Source organism: Glycine soja, chromosome 19, assembly GCF_004193775.1.
Source record: "Glycine soja cultivar W05 chromosome 19, ASM419377v2, whole genome shotgun sequence".
Taxonomy (NCBI): Eukaryota; Viridiplantae; Streptophyta; class Magnoliopsida; order Fabales; family Fabaceae; genus Glycine; species Glycine soja.
Genome location: NC_041020.1, coordinates 42,256,976 through 42,278,388, shown reverse-complemented (window position 1 = coordinate 42,278,388; position 21,413 = coordinate 42,256,976). Strand labels below are relative to the sequence as shown.

General features: G+C 33.6%; 1 protein-coding gene and 1 pseudogene across 3 annotated transcripts; both read right to left on the bottom strand.

Annotated features, from left to right (window-relative positions):
- Nucleotides 1-1,073: 1,073 nt before the first annotated feature.
- On the bottom strand, nucleotides 1,074-11,870 carry LOC114399032 (poly [ADP-ribose] polymerase 1-like). Of its 3 annotated transcripts, none has more exons than XM_028361127.1 (20): nucleotides 11,717-11,870; nucleotides 9,737-9,786; nucleotides 9,409-9,628; nucleotides 7,890-8,055; nucleotides 7,459-7,789; nucleotides 6,660-6,855; nucleotides 6,416-6,580; nucleotides 6,201-6,261; nucleotides 6,040-6,100; nucleotides 5,710-5,961; nucleotides 5,316-5,550; nucleotides 5,097-5,209; nucleotides 4,951-5,027; nucleotides 4,646-4,806; nucleotides 3,984-4,175; nucleotides 3,763-3,871; nucleotides 3,334-3,416; nucleotides 3,082-3,219; nucleotides 2,639-2,821; nucleotides 1,074-1,419 (listed from the first exon to the last, which is right to left on the bottom strand). In XM_028361127.1, exons 1-20 carry the CDS (start codon nucleotides 11,840-11,842, stop codon nucleotides 1,372-1,374), a joined length of 2,967 nt encoding a protein of 988 aa, XP_028216928.1. In that variant the 5' UTR covers nucleotides 11,843-11,870; the 3' UTR covers nucleotides 1,074-1,371. The 3 variants fall into 3 exon arrangements, with proteins under 3 accessions (XP_028216928.1, XP_028216927.1, XP_028216929.1); XM_028361126.1 differs by lacking the exon at nucleotides 11,717-11,870 and adding an exon at nucleotides 10,000-10,286; XM_028361128.1 differs by lacking the exon at nucleotides 11,717-11,870 and adding an exon at nucleotides 9,910-10,000.
- A 34-nt stretch (nucleotides 11,871-11,904) lies between these two features.
- On the bottom strand, nucleotides 11,905-13,778 carry LOC114399033 (annotated as a pseudogene).
- Between the last annotated feature and the right edge of the window lie 7,635 nt (nucleotides 13,779-21,413).

The following is a 21,413-nucleotide window of genomic DNA, read 5'->3' as shown; positions in this document are numbered from 1 at the left end:
ATTGATTTTTTTTATTGAAAAAAAATTATAACAGGTGGATTTTGTCTTCTACGTGACGCATGTTTTAAACTTGAAAAGAGACTGTTGTTAATTTCTTATTATTCTTTTTTGGTTGATGGGTGTATCATTAAATTCAAATCTCATGCAGTTTTGTCTATTCGGTCAGAGGAAAGAGGATATACTCAACGATTCATCTAACATAAGATATCACAAGGTCATTATCAGAATCTAAAATCAAATCTGTATTCTTCGGCAAACACTTTGAAATTGCACATCATCACTTGCACCACTTTCTTGATTTTGCCACGCTCAAAAGACTGGACTCTAAATGGTTTAATATCATACATAAAGTTACAATTTTCAAACCTGCCACCATGAATTTGTAAAGTCCAAATACTTGGACCAGATTCAGAAGAAAAGCCGTCATAAAACACCAAAACAAACGATAAAGGAACTAATCAGTGACGCAAGATAAGACACAAATCACAAATCAGTAAACACAATATATAGAGGTGGCTCATACATTGCATAACAAGCACAAACAAAATATATAAAAGGAGACACCAGTTCGTCATACTTGACAATGAAAAATGGCTGTTTATATCATGAAGAGTCCCATGTCATGATGCATGGGTCTTACTTAGAGCCGCCTGAGTTTTAAGTTCTCACCACCATCACTTTTTCACGACACACATGCAGACCACATAATATTGTGTGTAACAACACTCCCCACAGCCACATAACTAGGGTAGCTTTTATTTATACAAACTAATTAATGTACACCAGTGCCTAGAAGGGTCATTGTACACGCAGCCTTACCTTTTTAGCCTTACCAGGTACCACCAATCTAGCTCTTTCTCTGCAATCGGTTCTTATTTCTGAATATGGTTAAAGAAAACAAAAAGTAACCTCATAACAAAGCCTATAAACAAAACTTCTGGGTACACTCCTTCACAGAGGAAGGAAAATAGCTCTTCTGCTATTTATGCATACCTATCTGAAAATTTACTAGACTAGTAAGATAAAAAAAAAAACTTGATGATTAAAAGAACCTATACTGATGCAACACATACTAAAAATGGAAGAGCTCAATAAAAAGTTTGAGATTAAAATAATAGTTCTATACAGATAACCAGATCACAAATTGCATGGGATATTTCTGTTCTAAGTGGCGAGTTTCAACTAGATAGATTCCTGGACTTACATGTCCTAAAAAAAAACGTAGAAAGATCTCCTATCAACTCAAAATGAGACCTTACCAAAGACAATTCTAGAAAATCCCAGATGTCCCAGATGGACTACGTACAAGTCATGGTCAAAAAACAGCTTAGTATAGATGATACCCCAGAACAGCAAACTTCTCACCAGTCCTCATCTCTTGTGATGAAACCTCACCTTCAACAAGAATTGCATCTTAACCTGCACAAAAGTCCACATTCAATTATATGCATGAATTTACAAAAGATAAGAAAATACAACATATTGGGCTTTATCTATGACAAATCCAACTACTCAGGTTAATCAGATACAAACTAAAGTATGTCATGAATCAAGTTTTAACAAAAGGCAATGGAAAAACAAAGAACAACCAACTACTCATGTTAATCAGATACAAATCCAAGCACCTTACTTGCTAACAGTTTGTGTACTTTCTACCATAGGGATAAGATTCCTTAGCTTTTGTCATTTATCTCTGAAACTTAAGTGTTTCCAACAATAAAATTTTTACACATAATCTGTTAAATCTGGTGACCCAAATTCTTGGCCTGGCTTGTAGTGCAATTAATTTGGTGAAGAAATATTTTAGATTTTTTTGGGGTCTGTGGTGGTTGAGGAGGTCTTAGGTTCATAGGCAAGACCAAAGCCCACTAATCCCTTTTGGGTTGGCAGGAACAGCCTTGCAGTATGCTTTATGCTTCATGCTTCTGGTCTAGGGTTTTATATGCAACTAATAGTGTTGTAGCAACCGCTCTCTTCATATCTCTATTATATCAATTTTCAAATATAGTGACTTGTTTCTCCTTTTCTTGTGGTTTTTTTTCCCGTCAAGGGTTTTCCACATTAAATCTGTGTGTTCATTCTTCTTTCCTTATCTCTGTTGCACATTATTTCTGTTGAATAAACTGAGAGAAGAAGGAAGAGAAAACTTGTTGAACAGAAAGGCTGATTTTATTGATTATCAAAGTTAATTACAGAAGGTTACAAAAGAGGTATATATAGACCTCTGTTCTGTTATTGTAACAGATCGTAACTAACTAAACAGAATTGTAACTAAATAACAGAACTTAACCAACTCTAACTGATTCTAACCAACTCTAAGATAGGTGTTGTTAGCAAAAGCTAACAGCCCTTACAATTAGTTTACAGAACTGTTTTCACAGTTGACTGACAGCATACTCTAATAATTTCTATCATAATCAAATAAAAGTTTGTCATTCAACATAGCTATAATTCAACTGCAAGAAACTTCAATATAAAAAAATCCCAATTAATCTGCAGAAACATATCAAAACTGCAAACCAATAATGACAATGACAGTAGAAATTTCCCACTAAATTTTATTACAATTTAAACAACAAGAATCCTAGCTTGCTTCATTGGCATGATATGGCAAAAAGACACCAGACTTGAAACTTACTTGAGCAGTATTATAAACAATATACTCATTGTACATGAGCTCAGAACTCTTGACATTTGATGGAACTGGTTTGCCACAAGGAACAGTGACATTGCCCCTCCACTTTACATATTCTGATTCCTGAGGCATTTTCTTGCCCAGTCCTTTAGTAGAGTGCTTTCCTTCAGGAGGTTTATCCATATACTGTTTCTCAGAGGACAAACAATCAGTATGATACCAAAAATTATTGCAAATCCATTTGACAGAAATTCACTATTGAATGCAGCATTGTGGCTCATTTTGAATGTGTATGCACTTACAAATAATCAACCACATGTGATTGTTTGGATTAACTTATTTGGAGGAAATAATAATTTTTTCACACTTTCTTGATTTTCTTTAAAAATGATTTTAGTTCTCTGAAGTAAAAGCTACATGCACAAATTGGATTAAAACAGACTGACCTTCGCTTTCTTGAGCTCATAGACATTTCCAAGTGCAACTTCACTCAAAAGCATTAGACCAACAGGATTTTTCTTATCAGTGAAGCAATACTGAGCACTTTTGCTGACCAGGTCAGCAAAGTAAACCCCTTTGCCAAACTGCAAAGCAAAATATTCAGACTTTAGTTCTGTTGTGGAAAGTTAATTAGGTATTAGTATCCAAAAATATAAGCAAAAAAAAAGGAGGCATGAGAGGGGAGTAATAGATAGAACCATATAGCCAGTCGCGGGGGCTTCAGGAGGTGCAATTCTGAGTCCTTGGCTAAGAATGCCCACAAAGTTTGTCAACCTAGAACCTAAAATAGAGAACATTTTTGTCATAGGTGTCTAATTCAATTTTGTACATATTTGCATCTACGGCTGCAGTTTGCACATTAATACAAAATAGCCATCCATGTGATTGTATTTCGTTGGAGAGATGAAAGAATTTTTGACCTAAAAGTTTCAGCCTTTGGAAGTTGGAACTCCTCTGGTCACTGGTCTATTATTATCATGGCATTTCTATGGAGTAATCAGATACAACAGATTTGTTTAGATTCTTTTCTTTAAATTTTCCAACTCTTTCATTGCGTCATAGGAGAATATTTCACAACAGCAAACATACAAGTAACTAGTAGCAAGCATCACATATCTACAACCTACCATGCCATAGGAGCATTCTGTTTCCAAGTTTATCCCTGTAAGGAGCAAACTTATCAAATTCACCTTCCCTTTCAAGTGAAAAAACTTCTTCTAGCTCAAGACTCCAGTCCTGCATAAATGGATTACAAAGATAGTGGAAACATGTACATTGTGAGAAATGAAAAAACTCACGCCAGACATTAACACACAAACACCCACTTCTATACCAAATATAATCATACCGTATGTGTGGGGGCATGAGTATTATGGAGAAACTTCTCAATTAAACAAAACTCTTCACTATCATGAGGAAGTGGAGATATATCACAGTGAAGCTTCTTATAATTATCATCAATGGAATCATCATTGTTGGCATCAAATCCAACTAATCTTGAGGCAATTTCAATGTCTTGAAGGGCTTCTAACATTTTCACCTAAATCAAAAGAAAGGCCATACTATTCTAATTATAATAAATAAAAGGGAATCAAATGAGCCAATCCTCAGGAGCATAGGTCATCAGGAACAGTCCTGATAGAATTAGATAACTTTTATATCATTCATATATTTGACATTCCTTGAACATTATTGAAACAAACTAAAAATTTCACGTCCTGTTTGAATAGGTCCTAACTCCTAACTAACCTTTAGAGATTAAAAACACAAGGTCAAATTGCAAGACAACAAACCTAAAAAATCATTTGATGGTGCAGTATAAATTCTTCATTAACTATATTCAAAATTCAAATAATTATTTCAATATTTGAGTTTTATGGAGTGCCAAAAATGATTAACTTCCACGAGTCATTGTTGCAAGTAGAGAACTAACACAAAATAAAAGAATCAATCTGACTTCATGTTTCATTACCAAACCCCAAATTGAATTTGAATGAAAGATGGTACTACCTTGGACTTAAAGTCATCCTCATCCCTAATAATATGTGGATGAACAGAAGGGATCATGGTGAAGAACCGATTGCTGGCATTAATAAGTAAGCTTTCCTTGACTGATGGATCGGGATTGCTAATTTTTAACAGATTTTGTATCTCTGTCAATGCTTCAAACCCTGGGAAGAGGAAGCATACCAACATAATATCAACCATTTATTATTACTTTAATAAACGCTATGAGATTGCTTGATGCAATCAATCAAAGGGTATAGGGAACTACTATAGCTCATAAAAAGTTTTAAAATAATGTGTTAACATACCCTTTTGGATGTTGCTTTTGCTCAATTTCCCAAGTGGCATTTCAGACATATTGATCTCAAATTCCATCATGGCAGCTCTATAAAACTAAAGACTCAGTATTGCACAAAACATATTCTAATAAAATGAAGAGGTATTTGACTATAACCTGTATGTTTCCACATTAAAGAGCATCTTCATCAATTCTATTAATGGAGGAGGTAGTTTGCTGTCGACATCATTTTTTTCCTTTTTTGAGACCTGTTTGTTAACTCCATAGTCCTACAAGTCCAGAGTAACAACCATTAGTTGAATATCCACTTGATGGATGAAGATGATAACATATTTACATCAAACAAATAATTTTAAAAATAAAATAAAAAAGTACAATATCCAATGGGAAAAATCTTCCAGGTTGCTTCTGGATAGTCTTTTGTTCCCATGCGTCCCAAGGGTTTCCAGTCTTCTCATAGAATAATCGTTTGAATTCACATACTGCATCAGATTTTGACATTTCCTCCAGCTTTGTTCCTCCAATCTTGTCATTTCCAACTCGGCCCCATTTACGAAACACATAGCAATCTGACCCCTTATCTTCTTGGATTATCTGGAGAATGTAGTAGCTTTACATGGGAAGAAAATGTTAAGACAGTAAACCAAGAATCTTAAGAAAGGAAGTGATGTGAGAGAATTCACCAAGTAAATAAAAACAAATCACAATTAAAAAAAATAAGTTTTTGAGTATATAACAAGAAAAGGAGGTTAAAACACAATGAACTCACCTGTTAATACCAGTAGACAAATCAGACATATTCAAAGTTGTGTTATATATGCTTTTCCCTTCCTCAAGTATGTGGCCGGAATCCTGTAGGCCAGAAGCCTCGTGAACAGCACTATGTCCCTTCACTTTAATGGTGACCATGCTAGAAGCCTCACCAATCATTTCAACCTTGTACATATCAAATGGAAGCCTTTTCTTTCTTGCTAAGCAGTCAATCAAATAGTCCTCTCTGACTATTGGTATTTTCATCCTCCTATAGATCACTCTTCCAGGTCAGTCATATTAAAATTAATCAAATAAAGTTGAGATTGACAATTTGAGTGCATCATACCTTGCCTTCCGCATCTCAGCTTCATAATTGAGTGATCCACCAACCACCAAGCAGTTAGTATCTACAAATAAACAAGTCATGTAAAACATTACAAAAATTGTACACGAGACAGAAAAAATTTGGAATTTTAATTTTCATAAATTGGTAACTGCAGCAGATACCTTTATTTACTTTTGCATGAAACATCCCACATATGCCATCAATTTTGCATTTCCATTCCGCCTGTAAAATCACCTCATAGAAGATGAGTACAAAATACTAGAAATCCAAATAAAACATGACTATTTCTCAAAATGTTTATAGGGAAAGGGGGTGGTAGACTTTATTAATGGGTGCTAAAAATAAATGTTAAAGGAAAAATGGAAAGAAGTAATACAATAGAGTCATTAGGTAATCCACAGATAGCAACTTTCAAATCTCGTAAATTTCCACTATTTGATGATTGATGCTGACTAGCAATCATTTGACTTTCAGCAGATTTCCTTGGTGATGGAAGAGGCAATATCCTAACTGGTTTCTTCCCTTTTTGAGATTTGAACCACTGTAAACCGTAAGCAAAAACTTTAGCCATAAATCATAATTGATTGGTTTTGTTTTATGACAACTTTTTCCTTACACACCTTTTTAAGGTACTGATTATTTGTTTCTTTTGGGATTTTCCACTTCCCTTCAATACGTTTTGGTTCACAGGTAGAGTAAGAACATTTACTCCACTCGGAAATGTATCCATGGCACCGGTACATTCCTCCAGAGTAACGCAGAAAGCCAGAACATATTGGGCAAAGATCAAGTGCTCCAAACATCATTCCATCAGCACTAAAATCATAATAATAATTATCACAGTTAGGAGAATTAAAATATTTAAATGGATAATCTTTTCAAAATACATCACAAAGAAATTAGGAACCAGAATGAATCTAGAAAAGTACAAGTGCTAGACTTGCTTGCATTTATGTGTTTTTATTTTCCTTTTGATCAATAAATTATGATTCCATAACAAATTATATTAGAGCTCAATACAAGTGAGCATACTGTTATAATTATGGGTTATAATTATATGTATCTCTAGAGTAGATTTCTCTGTTTATCTTGTTGTAGAAGACAGCAGTGTGTCTTGTCTTGTCAAGCTGTCTCTCCCCTCATTGTGTATATATATATGTTGTTTGAATGTAATAAAAGCTAAGCTAGTGAGTAAACAGTTTTTCCCTCACAAAATCAAAGCTTCAAGTCATACATAATAGGAGATACTCAACATACAAACAAACCTAATCTATTGTCAGTAAAATCATTGACAACTTATAAACTAAGAAAGGGACTATAACATATTGAATCAAAAACATTAAGTTTAACAATGCAGATATTGGGATGATGCAAACGTTTCTTAAACATCAGGATAAAAACTCCATGAGATTAAATTACCAGCGGTCACGTAAATCAAGTTCTGATCCTGTTGAATCTTGACCACTGGCTTCCAACATTTCACGCAACTCTGTTGTTGTAACGTGCTTTTTGAGATCGTCCTTCAAATCCCAGAGTTCTTTGCTTTGGGTCTCCATTTTCTTCTCCAGATCACATGCTTCCCCTGATTTCACTGACATTGCGCTGCCCACAGACACATCTCCCTTGGCCTTAGCAACTTTTGATTTCCGCTCACTATCAACATCCTTCCCCCGTTTTATGCCACCTTTGGAAGTTTGTTGTGGTGTGGATTCTTTACCCTCCTCAGTCTCAATTTTTGTATCACTACCACCTGAAAAAAATGCAGTGAGCAAGTAACTACAGTGAAAATAAAGAGATTCAACCAACCACTATGGCAATAAAAACCAGACTTTCTTAAAAATATCAATCACCCTTTTTAGCGAAGTCAATGACAGCTGATTGATCAGAAGATGAGAGATTGTTCCATCCAGATAACTTATCCACTTCAATTGATGGTGACAGATCGATGAGACACTTGGCATGGTGCCAAGCCAAACCTTTAGCACCTTGACCACCTTGCTTAGTAGATATACGAACCTAAATCACATATGAAACAGACAGCAAGGAGTCAATTCCGACATCAGTAACATATGAGCATGGATCAATATGATTGTGATTTTTGAACGATTAGGTGAAATTCTGAATAATGTACATTGGGATAAAAATGATCTTAGTGGTCTCAGAATGCATGGCAATCAATATTAAGAATCTTAACAAGGTTGAGATGAAGTCTAAGAAGTGTGAATAAACTTATTGCTAATATCACTTGTGCAGATTTCATGCAATCCCAAAATGAAATTATGATTATGATTTATGACATTAGTGGCTTAATTTGAACACTCCAAGAATATTTTATTTATTTATTTTAACCTTTTAAGGACTTCATGGTCAAAGGAGGGGGAGGAAAATTGGCTAGATGCAAGATTCCCAGTTAAACCCAAAAGCAGTGGCCAGAATTCAGGAGACTTAGATCCCTGATTAGCATGTTCCACCATGGCCCCGCCTACATAATTGTTAAAGACAAATTACATACAAGATGCCAGAAGGCTTTTATTTTCTATAGGCATATAACCATTACAAAATTGAAGAGGAATTGGATAAAAGAATATGCTCTTCTTCATTCTACCAAGGATTAAGAACTTTGTTGCTGTTCTTCTAAGCCATGAACCAACTATCCCAAAAGCTTAGCTGTTAAAGACACATGAATAGTTTTACATTACAACTCTAACTCACTCCCTGACACAACCTAGTGCACAGGTTTACCAACCTTGTGTTGAAAGTTCAACTTTTTATTGGAAGAACGATGACAGCAAGGATTAAACTAGAGACTACTTGATCATAGAGGCTATGGTACCTTGTTATGAACCAACTACCTGAAAAGCATTTTGACCATACAACAAGAATCTCAAGAGTCAAGACCGAGAATCCAATGAGATAGCATAAAAATTCTAATACCATGGACCAGGGCTTGTTCAAATATATAACACATAATGGAATAGTAACATACCACCTAGGTAAAAAATACTGGAAGCAAACATTTTAGCTGTCAAAGCAATCATGTTGGGTATTAAAATCAAATCCAAACATGGCAAACTAGAAGTAGGAAGTAAAAATAAAAAGTATGCATCTCATAATTTCATCCCTTAAATCAGAAACATCATCCAGCTATTACTAAAAGCCAAATATGCTATTTTCCATAAGTTAACTTGACGTTAATAACAAGATAAATTAAAGTTCAAAAACATAAAATCCCCATCTTTAGATAATATTAACATGTTTTTGCTCATGGTCTCGTTTCCAAAATACAAAATCCATCCGTTCCAATTAACACACACTAATAAGTTAGTTAGCCATTGGAACATGACATAGAGAGAAGCATTACAACCCAACCTCTCCTTTGATAATTTTTTGACCGCAATCCTTGCATGTGGCACGAGAATTTTGTGAAACTTCAATACCACATTTAGTATCTTTGACAGTCTTGGAGTCTGACTTTGCCGCGCTGCCCCCGCCACTGCTGCTGCCGCCACCGCCGCCACTCTCTATGTATTTTCTGATCTTCTGCTGATCTTCCCAACGAAGTGACTCTAAGTTTTCAACATCTTCAACTCTACAGGAAAACAGTAGTACACCACAACAAAACCTTGTCAATGTCAAACCATGAAAATCAAACAAACACACATTTATCGAAACGACAAACGAGTAGAGATTTCCCTACAATTTTATCTGATTGGCTTTCTTCAATACGCAAGCAGCATGGTTCCACATCTGATTGAAAATAAGAATGCAGATTAAAATACCACTATCATACGGTGTATAAAAAAAAAAACCTACGTTGGGTTATTTTTGCATGCAAAAAACAGAAGAAAGGTGGGAAATGCAAGAGCGTACCTAAAGCTACATTTACAACATTGAACGAAGGTGAGGAATATTGAAGGAAAAAATAAGAAGAAAAGAGAAGAAGGGGCAGCTTAATATTACGGGCACGAGGCCATCGAATTTGGTGGATTGAACCATCTTCCCGAGACGCAGCGTTTCGCTGGCAATGGGGCTCTTGCACGTCCTGCATGAAGATCTCCCAGACTTCGCGTATTCCGCTTTCCATGGTTTCTGGTCTTGAGGGTTAGACATTTTCTCACACTTTTCACTCACCCGTTGCTCCCACTCTTCCCTCCTTTTACTCTCACATCTTTTGTTTTTTTCCTAACTCTGTCTCATTTATATATTATTTATTTGAGTATATGACTTTTTCCTGATAAAGTTGTTGTTGGGTTGAAGTTTAAAGTTAAATTATTTAATACTATTTGAGTTTGATTTGATTTGTTGGTATTTTTTATTCTGAATTCGGATATGGTCAATACTCAATAGTGTTCTGGACAAACCAGAACAAAAAAAGTGTACAAGACACGTTGTCTTAGGTCATCCAAATAATAATTTTAGTACTAAACTAAAAGTAAAGTGTATCGTGATATTGATTAAAGAATACAAATAAAAACAAATTATAAAGATGGTAATGTTATTAATGCATTACACTACATTTTATTAAAACTATAGTTTTTTTAATTTCTCAGGAAACATAATATATGATCTATTGTGCAAGTTAAAGGGGAAAAAAGCTTGTACCCTTTCTACACAAGTAAATGAACTATAGTGGATGTAACTTATTGGTTTTTTAAGTTTTAAGAGGGAATACTAATTATCAATCCACTCGGTTGCCATTCCTTTTCACTGAATAATGTCATATCTCATTGTAGATTATGGGAGCCTTTTCTTTTCTTTTCTTTTCTTTTCTTTTCTTTTTTCTTTTCTTTTTTGGGATCCCATGGTGATGATGAGTCTCAAATGTAGTAATGTACAAAGTTACGTAGTAGCTTTCCTCAAAAAATAAAAAAAAGTTACGTACTAGCCAACCTAGCGGGCTTTCACGGTTTAACTTAGCCTATCTGTTTTATTTGTGTGCAGAAAGAAAAAAAAAATTAAAAAAATCACTTTAAAAAGTGAATTTTCATTTTTTTTTGTCTTTTTTATTTAAATTTAATTTTTTAAAAAATCTATCTAATTTTTTCTCCCTTATCCCTTGCTCGTTATGTGTGAAAGTTGGAATGTGAAAGTGAAAGAGAGATAAAAAGAGGTTAAACAGTTTAAGTAAAAAAAAAAAATGTGAGGTTCAGCTGAAAGAAGATGAAATGTTTTTTTTTTAATCTACCGTTTTAACTATCGGTGGAATTAATAGTACGTCAGCATACTTCTTTTTATTTTATTAACACCATAACCCATTATGATAAAACCATAATCAATTATCCCCCTCCCCTTATAATTATGGCATGAACAACACCATTGGTAACCGATCAAGGTTTTATCATGGACAACTAGCTACTTTTATCATGACAATTTCATGTTTATTCCATTCCAAGAAATAGAAAGAATAGTTCTACAGTTGATATTTTGGCCAAAGAAATGTTTTTGAAATTCATTAGTTTTTTTTTTTATCTTTCTCAACATATTTTCTTTTTTTAGTCAAAAGTGGAAAAGGTATAAATGAAATATCAAATACATATTTCTATAAAAGAAGGCTATACTATATCACCATGCAGCTCTACCACACCTGATATCTCTTCATGTATAGTGCATAATATATTTTGACTATTCATACAATATAGTGGATAAAATTACAGAAATAAGAGTGTGCTTATCGAACCTCATGGCACAGTAGAGCACTTTTTGAGCCCAAGGAATCAATAATAGCAGCAACAGCATCATTTCCACCGTCATTACGAAGTGCAAAAAGAGCTGCATAGCGCTCATACATCCCTTGTTTCTTCATCAATAAGCACTTGTCTAATATCGATGAATACAAGTTAGCAACCTACATATTTACTCAGCTAACAAGAGAGGTTCTTTCTTATAGTATGAACCTGACAAACCTTGGTTTATCAACAGAAGAACCAGGGGTCGCTGGTGCAGCTGGATCAACAGACATAAAAGTAGATACATCATTCGCAGCAACACATCAGTATTACCAGCATCTTTTAAATTCTGAATTCGTTCAAGAGCCAATTCACATGTTTCTCGAACCTCCTCGGCCGGATCTGAATCCAAACTATTTTTCAGGAGAGGAACATTACCATCTGAACCAATAGCACCCAGAGCCTCAGCTGCCTATGAAATTATAGCAAACTCAATCATCTCTAACCTAGAGAAGTGGTAAAAGCAACAAGGAAGAGCAGAGAAGCAAATAAAAATTGGTTAAACTATTTATTTGAATTTAATCCTCATAGTTGTCACCATTTTATACGAGAGAAAAATGTTACTTTTGGCCCCAGGACGTTTTACACGGGCAAAATGTTTCCTCTGATGTCACCAATGAGGATCAAAACTTAGCTTTAATACATATGCAGCAAGCGAATAATAGTAAAAAGCTACCTCATGGCGAACAATGTGATGCAAAGAAAGATCATTGAGAACTGAGGCCAAAGCAGGGATGGCTTCCAATTCCTGCATATGACCCAACGCAAATGCAGCTTCGTGCGCCAACAAATTCGACGAATCCCTTGTGGCTGCCAACAGTTCAACATACTAACGGAACAAATGAAGCAGCAGAAAGAAATTACCTAACCTAAAATGATGAGTTGAAGAATACGAATCTGCTTAGTTAGGTTAGGGTTGTGAAGGGAGGGAGAGACCAACCGAGAATAAGAGCGTTGCGAGTGGAGGCGCCTTTGAGGTTGCGGAGAGAGAAGAATGCTCTGAAGCGCTCAGAAATTGGCTGGGAGGAATCCAGCAACAACTCGCACAGGAACTTCTCCATCTCCGAGGACACTAAAGCGACGTCGTTCCACGAATCCATAACCATAACTCAGAGACAGTTTCTCCTCACTCAGCGAATCCGATCCCGCCGTAAGAATATTAAATTATATAATATTATTGTCCTTAATTCCTCGTTTCTTCAGCGTTCTGCTTAGTTTCGTAGCAAAATCAAAGTTCCGATTCCCTCCGCAGGTGCGCTCACAACTTTCCGATATTCCTTCGGATCTGATTTTTTTTTTCTGCACTTTATTGGCTTCTGTACTTTCCGTGTTCATCTATTTGAATTATCCGTTGCTATAATTGTGTTCCTGAGAACAGAGATTGGACGATCTCGCGAGCCATGAATACTAGACGGTTAGTATAGATCACTGGCTTGAATCAGACTTTGAAATTTATTCTCCTAAGAAGCTTCGTCAAATCGCGATGATCGTTATTTAATTCGTTTCTGCTAGGCTAGGCAATATTTGTTTGATCCTTGCATCGTCCAATTGGAATAGTTTTTGATCTGACAAATTGCGTTATCAGTGGCATGTACATTCCTGAAATGGATTGCGGAGTGGTGTCTGAAGGAGAATGTCTTCTTATTTAGTTTGTTTCAACTCTCAAGTTGAGTCTACCAAATGGTCAATTGGTGTGACTTCAAAGTTAGGTTGAGTGTGAGCATGCCAGATTGCAATCGGATTCTTCTAAATAGAATTAACTGAATAAATTTCTCATTCTCGCCTCCCCCCTCTTTGGATAGCTTGCTTCATATGCTCCAAGAGAATGAGTGCTAGCAACACACTCTTTAACAAATTGTTTCTAACACACTTTCTATTATTGCTTAAAACTTATTATAAACTACAAAATCATGAGTGAAGACCGATAAATAAGAAGTGAGACCCACACAATTTTGTAATTTGCAACAATTCTCAGCTAATAGTAGGGAGTGTTAGAAAGAGTGAGTGTGTTGCTAGAGCATTTCTCCCTCCAATAATACCAGTGGTGATTTTCTACAATATATACCTTTTGTAAATAACATCTGTTGTTAATTTGTTTAACTGTTTTGCATTTTGCACGTCTTGTGCTGGAAGTGTGTCGTGAATACAATGACTCTAATCACCTAGCAGAGAAATTATGGGAAGACTCTTTTTCTGAGGGAATTCATTAGAAAGTCCCATATTGCATTTGATACGGGTAAAATTATTTTTATGATCCCATTGTTCTTTAGTCTAAAACCAGGAATGATTTTGGTGAACTGCTTTCTTGGTCCTTATATGCCAGTGGCTCTGTACCGTGCAACTTGACAAGGAGAGTTACTATAGTTTATCTTAAGTCTCTCTTCCTAGTTTTAGTTGTAGTTTTTGTCTCTCTTATTCAGTTCGGTCTTAGTGGTCAATATATGCAATATGATGTGCTGTATGCTATAAAAATTCACCCAGCATTTGTTTTCTTGTTTAGTTATAAATTTCTCCCTCATATCAATCTTTGTACTGGTGAGGTGTGCCACTTTATGATTCTATACTTTGAGAATTATGCCGTAGTTTTTTTGTTTTCGTTTAACCATTTGATAGCTTGTTCCATACGTTACTTTAAATAAACTCCTGTACATTGGAAGCAGTCAAACTCTAGCAGTTAAACAATTGCTTGTTTTCTGTTTTATCACAAGTGTATAACATAGTGAAGCAGTGGTTGATCAGTTTTTAGCGACTATTTATTCAGTCTTTGTTTATGATACTTGGAAGAGCGTAATTTTTATCCACTATCAGTATGACAGTATAAAACATTTATACACTATCTCTCTGTTTATAAAGATAAGTCAAACTCTTTAGGCAGTGTGAGCTATCATGACAGTGTAAAAATTTTTAACCTAATAGTAAACCAAATTAAAATCTATTTGGAAAATATCATGGTGTTTTTATTCATAGGGCGAGAGACACTTTTTTTTTTTAATTTACTTCATTTGTAAATCCTGATATTTTATGCAATATGGAGATGTCTCATGTCTCATGACTCTCCTTTGTTCTAAACTGTCTATAACTATGTAGAAAGGAAATTTATCCTGTTTGTGTTTATCATGTGACCATTTGGTTGCTTGTACTTGATTTTGTTCTAGAGACAATCGTAACAATAGAGTTTCCCTTTTTGATGGTATTGAGGAGGGTGGCATCAGAGCATCATCTGTTTACTCCTCTTCTCATGAAATTGATGAACACGATAATGAGCAGGCATTGGATGGATTGCAAGATAGAGTCAATCTGCTGAAAAGAGTAAGTTTGCTATTGCTATCAACATACCCTAGACCTCATTTAGTTCTTTGTATATATAAAAATGAGTGATGTGCCTTGTAGTCATTTTATCATTTTGTTACCACTATTGTTAACCATTTCATGTTTTTCAATAATTTTTGTCCGAATGTATTGATATTTTATAGGTAGGTGAAAGTCAATTTGTATTTGTACTAATATATAAAAATGAGTGATGCTATAATTTACTTTATTATGTAGTCTCTTATATAAATGTAATGTTGCCTTAAAATTAATTTCCATTGTTTAAGTATTTAATATTTTAAACTTTTACTGTCATGGAGGGTGTTCATTGATAAGTGCACCAATTCGTTTAAGTAGTAATTAAAACGGTAAGATCGAGTATCGTATCCATAGAAAATTTCTTGTACTCCAATGACACATATTCAGTTTGTAAACAATTTATAGTTGGAGTAATGTAAAATTCGGCAATTCATTCATGTCATAAAGTAAACGCTCAGTTTAGTGAACGAAATAAATACCAAGTTGAAATTCTACTGAATCCTCTCGACATGATTATAAAAGTTTTTCTCTATTTAATATTATCCAAATGTTACTTGCACCTATAAATTTACTCTAATTGCAATTCCTCACATGAAAGAGTCTAACCCTCCTAGTTTCATTCTTGATTCCTCAACAAATTTAGTCTAAGCGGGCCGCATGATAAATTAGATGCAAACTATACTAAATTACTTTACACTATTCCTAGCTGCTCTACCAAGTTTTAAAGATTAATAGAATTTTCTAACACTTAAATCCTAACAAAACATATAAATGAATGATTAAGCCACATATATGAAAATAACCACATATAGAAGCAAAGACACTAGCAATAATATTAAATAGATAGTTAGCGTTTTTACATCAAGAGTGCTCAGTGGAAAACTCTCCAACAATGGAGTATTTAGCCCTCCATTAGCATGGAGAGCTCAAATACAATGGCAAAAACAAGGTAGAAATGGAATGGTGAAGCAAAAATAGGAAGAAAGCAGCTTGCTTGTCTTCCTTTAGCCTTTGTGCTCTATTTTTCGTTCTTCACGCTGCATGTGTCGCTTCATTTCCTCTTATCTTCCAGCTTTACAAACTTTTGGGTTTCTCAGTTTACGAAGGTGCGCTCAGCAAGCAATGTCTTGTTGAGCGAGAGTTAGTGGCTAGGCGCTGAGCGAGCTTGGATGCACTAAGCGAGAAGCGACAAAAACTTTCTTGGACGAGTTGGTTGCGCGCCGAGTGCGGCTCTCTCTGATTTCGTGCTTTCTAGGGTTTTTCTTCGCGTTGAATAGGCTCTCTTTCGTGCTGAGCGGGTCGCCTCGCTTAGCAAATCTTGCACGCTGAACGAGCTCTTCATCATACACTTCCAAATCTTCCTTACTTAAAACCTGAAAAATTAAATAGAAAAATACTATCAATCATCAAAATGAAGTCTCCACTGTGTAAAATTCACAAGGAATCAGTTATTTAACAAAATCTCACACAAGAAATCATAAAATTGGAGGCACATTACTAATTTCCATCTACTCATTTTGTGCTCTTGAATACCAATTATCACAGGGATATAATAATAATGTATTTATAAATTATAAAAAGTGTTTTACTTAATGTTTAAGAATTAAGAAGATTTTTATGTGATGAGTCAAAAATATGCTTGCGATTTCATATAAAAACACAGAGGTAATGTTTTTAAGTTTGGTGTATTTATAAAATAAGAGAAATTTGTGTAAGTTTAAAAAATAAATAAAAAAGGTTCTTTTGTGTAAATTAAAAGTATAAGATAGAAAAGAGTTCAAGAAACACCTATAAACTTTTCTGTTTGAGGGTCAATTTTTTCACTCTTTTTTCACAATCATTCATACTCTTCTCTTTCTATTTTCGCACCACATGTGCTCTCATCATCACTTCAAAGTCTTTATTTGTATGTAAGTAATGCATCTGTGATACCCTTGAGGCATATACACCCATGTGGAAGACAAAGATTACAGGGAAAGGGTGAGAAGTAATAAGATGAATGAAGTGGCGAAGAGAATTAAATTGCGATATAAGGTATATAGGCATAAGGACTGAAAAATCAAGATTTTTATTTATACAAAAGTGAAGTGTAAATTTTCATAAGTATGAATCACTTATATCTCTCTATAATTTATATTCGATGACTCAAACATAATGTTATTAATATTCTTACTCTTTTAATTTTCAATGATAAAGAGATAAAACAAAATATAAGATAAAATGAGGTACGTAATAAATTATGTTAAAAAGAAAAATAAATAATAAAAAATGCTATAAAATTTTAAGCAAGAATAGTATTGCCTTTTCTTTCGTCGCTCCACTTGTGAGTGACTAGTGATCCTCTCTTTGTGTTTATCACTCCTTTTTGCGTAGTGACCCTCCACTTTGCCTGTTGTCTTTGCCTTTTCAAAGTAAAACTGTGTGTCACGTAGCGCCAGCGGGAACACGGCTCTGTTTCGAAGCAGGATATTATTCCAACACTTGACCATATTGGTGTTAATTTTAAAGTGGAATAATTTCAGATATCTTACAATGCCAAAAAAAAAAATACAAAATATACCGTTTCGAGAGAAACACTGATATCTTACTCAATGAACTGATATATGCAATAATGAAAACATTAATTACATATTTACATGCATCTAGCCATTGAAATTACTTTGAAGATTTTTTGCATGACTAATCGCATCATGCACTTGTAGTGTTCCACATTTTCTTATTTACTGCATGGATGCTACAGACATAGATTTGTCTAGCAAAGTAACAACTAGGAAGTGACAGCTAGCTCCAATTCATTGGATCATGTTTGTGTACGTTCCTTAGAGTTAGGACTTGTCCATATAGATTTTTCTTGCCCATTCTTGAGATTTTACCAGCCACCTTCATCTAAGATATCTTATCAAAACGGGAGGGAAAAGAATATTATTAGAATAATGTTGTTTTTCTTTTTAACTCAGAGATTGGAATAATCATAAAAGAAAATAAGTCAAAAGATAAACGATAGATGAAAATCAATTATGGGGCATAACCCGTATCTGAGTAAGAAAGAAACATATGCCATAGCCAAGCCAGGTGCGACATATGTCAGAGGGATAAGAGAAAAAGTAGTACAGTAATTGATGGCCAAGTCAAGCAGAAGCTCCGTCCATGACCCGCTCAAATGTTCGAATATATGCAAACATTGTGGTCAATGGTCATAACTCATGCATATTTTTTCTTTCTTTCTTTTTTTCCTTTTATCTTCTTTTGCATTTTGTTCTCTTGCATCTTTCATATATATTATTCTAAAGTTCAATTAATGGACTCACAAGCTGATCATATCGATCAGGAATCAGGAACACTGCCAATAAGAAGGACCGTACAGACAGGTTACTTTACATATCATTTTCACATACTGTTTGCTAATATAGTTACAATATAAGTATTGTTGCATACCAGATATCGACCATCTCTCTTTCAAGCTTTTTTTCTATGTATAAACACATGTAATTAGGCGAATATATAAGGATTGTTTAATCTGTAAGATTTTTCTCATTACAAAAACCGAAGAACTAAATATATTACAGTAAAAGTTTATGTATTTTTAAGTCTTAGAATAAACATTTGCAGTAAAAAAAAAGTGTTAGAATAAACATTTACCAAATTAAAGGAAAAAAAAAATCGGCTAGAATAAAGATATTCAGCTTGGAATTAGCTTGCATTACTGCTTCTAATAAGTTCTGGTTGGCCTATCTGAAGGGCATGAGTAAATTATAGGAGGTTTAATGGTTCAAGTATCTATTTGAATTGTTTCATATATATTATGTCACAGTTATGCTAGATAACTACTCATTTTTGGTACAAAAGGAAGTTCTTAATTTTATTAGATTAATAATAAATATGAAAAAAAATTATATCTTTATGTATCATATTTCTGTATAACAAGAGGGGATTCAAATTTACCTTACCTTGGAGTTCTAACTCATTCAAAGGTACAAGTTCATGATTACAAAATATTGCTTTTTTAAACATAATATTTGCAAACATAAATAAAGAGGAGTTATTATTGTTGTTGTTGGGAGCTGAAGAAAGTCTAGCTGCAATCTATGTTTAGGGATGTGTAGTTTACACTTTATTTTAAAAAGGATATATTTTACATCATTGTGTGCAGATGAATGCAAAGATGAGTGTTGGTATGTCAGTAAAGTTTGATTGACATTATTTATTTTTAATTAGATTCATTTACATGCACTTATTAGAAATGTTAAATTACTAATTTATGTTAGGCCCGTTTGTTTAAGTATATTTTAAAAAAATGTTTCTTTAACAAAAAAAATCAGTTTTCTACTATTTTATATGTTTGTCAAAACTATTTTTTAAAATAATAATTTTCTGTTTTTTAAGAAGTAAACCTGATCTGTTTCTTAAAAATTATTTTTTAAAAAAGAAAACTTTTTAAGTTACTTTTTTAAAGTTTATAAACTGACCCATTATTTATAAATATTTTCTTACAACATTTTTTCCTTCATCAATTATTATATTTTGTACCTCTCTGTCTGTTATAGAAGAAAAAAAATAAAAATACAATTTCTCATAAATTACTTGTTAAAGAAAGAGAAAAGAGAATTGAAGTAAAAAGTTCTGGACCCTTAAACTTTCACTTGAGAAGCAATACCAAACCAAAGTCGTATGGGACAAGCAAGCAATGATAATCGGCAATTTGTTGGAAAATAAATTCAAATTTCTAAAATATTAATTAAAATGGGGTTCTAATACATTACACATTGTTGAAAATTAATATTTGACTCATGAAAAGTGTATATTCATCATTGAAAAGGTAGTGACATTTAGAATCTTGGGAATATATTGGGAGAAATATGATATTTAGAAGAGTCCTTCGTGAAATGGATAATTTGGACACTGAATATTATTCATGCTGGTTCTTGCCCTCCGTACCATCAACATGCAGATTTGGTGTTGAAGGTGCTGGATTTGCTCAAAAAGCAACTGGTCTATCTCTTTATCTTATTCAGGGAGAGACTAATCAAGTTGCTCATTAGTTATTTGGCCAATGTAGGAGTTCGCCAATTGGAATCTCTTTGTATTTGGCATGAGTCTTCTCACAGTACTTTAGCTTCCCTTTGGCTTCAGGATAGCTTATTGTGATCTTTTTATTGTTTTCCCCCATGAATTAATAAAAAAGAAAGGGTTGTGGAAATTTTCAATGTCTTTAGAAAAGTGAAAGTTTAATACTAGAAATTATTAAGTAATCTTGAACTACCACTTGTTTATGGTCTCAACCAATCTCTTTATGTATTTAAAATTTTCAATTTAAGAAAAAAAAAACAATCAATAATACTTAATTTCGTATTATGTAAAAATTGGTTAAAACCATGAATTAGGTAGTGGTCTAACAAAACATTATAATTTCTTGTTTAATGCTGTCTTTATTCTTAAAAGAAACCACGCCGGTTAGTACATAACAGTATTGTGAAATGTTGAAATATTATAATCTTGGCGTCAAATTCCAATGTGATCACTTGTAGTGAATGTGTCTCTTATGAAAAGTATTTATTAACTATCATTCTTTAAGCTTATAACTCTTGAGTAGACTACTTAGATTAATTGGAGGATAAACATTTTTTTAAATGAGTTTTGAAACTTATAATCTTATTTGAGATGATAAATACTTTTACTGAAATGTTTTCAAATATAAGAAAGAAAATTTATTTTTATGTAACTACTTCATTACCACTAATGCTTGACAAGATTCATGCTAATATATAAGCAATTCCATAGTGGATGGAAAAAAGAAACAAAGCTCTGTCAAATAGTAGAAGCAAACCTAAGACAATCTAAAGAACTCATATATACACTAATAGATAAGATTTAGAAAATTTAAATGATAAAAAAAACAAATATCTAGCAAAATTTATAATACATTTACTGAAAATGATGTAACATGCATGGAAAGTATTTTCCTGCAAGTATTTTATGAGTCACACAATCAGTTCCCCCTGATCCCCAAAAGAAAAAAAAAATGTTTTTCTGGATGTGTAAAAGATGTTCTGTATATTATAGTAATATTTTATTGGACAAAATTTGGATGCAATTTCATATGTATTTTTAGTATTATATTTCAGTCAGAATTACATTTTATCTTGATAATATTCAGTAATAAAAATATACATTAAATGTCAACCTAAATTACAAAAATAAAATTCCAATTCTGATTAGACAATAACATTAAAGATATTTACAGAATTGCATCGAAGTTTTATTTTTTCCCAGTTGATTATTAACAAGATCGCCGACACTTTT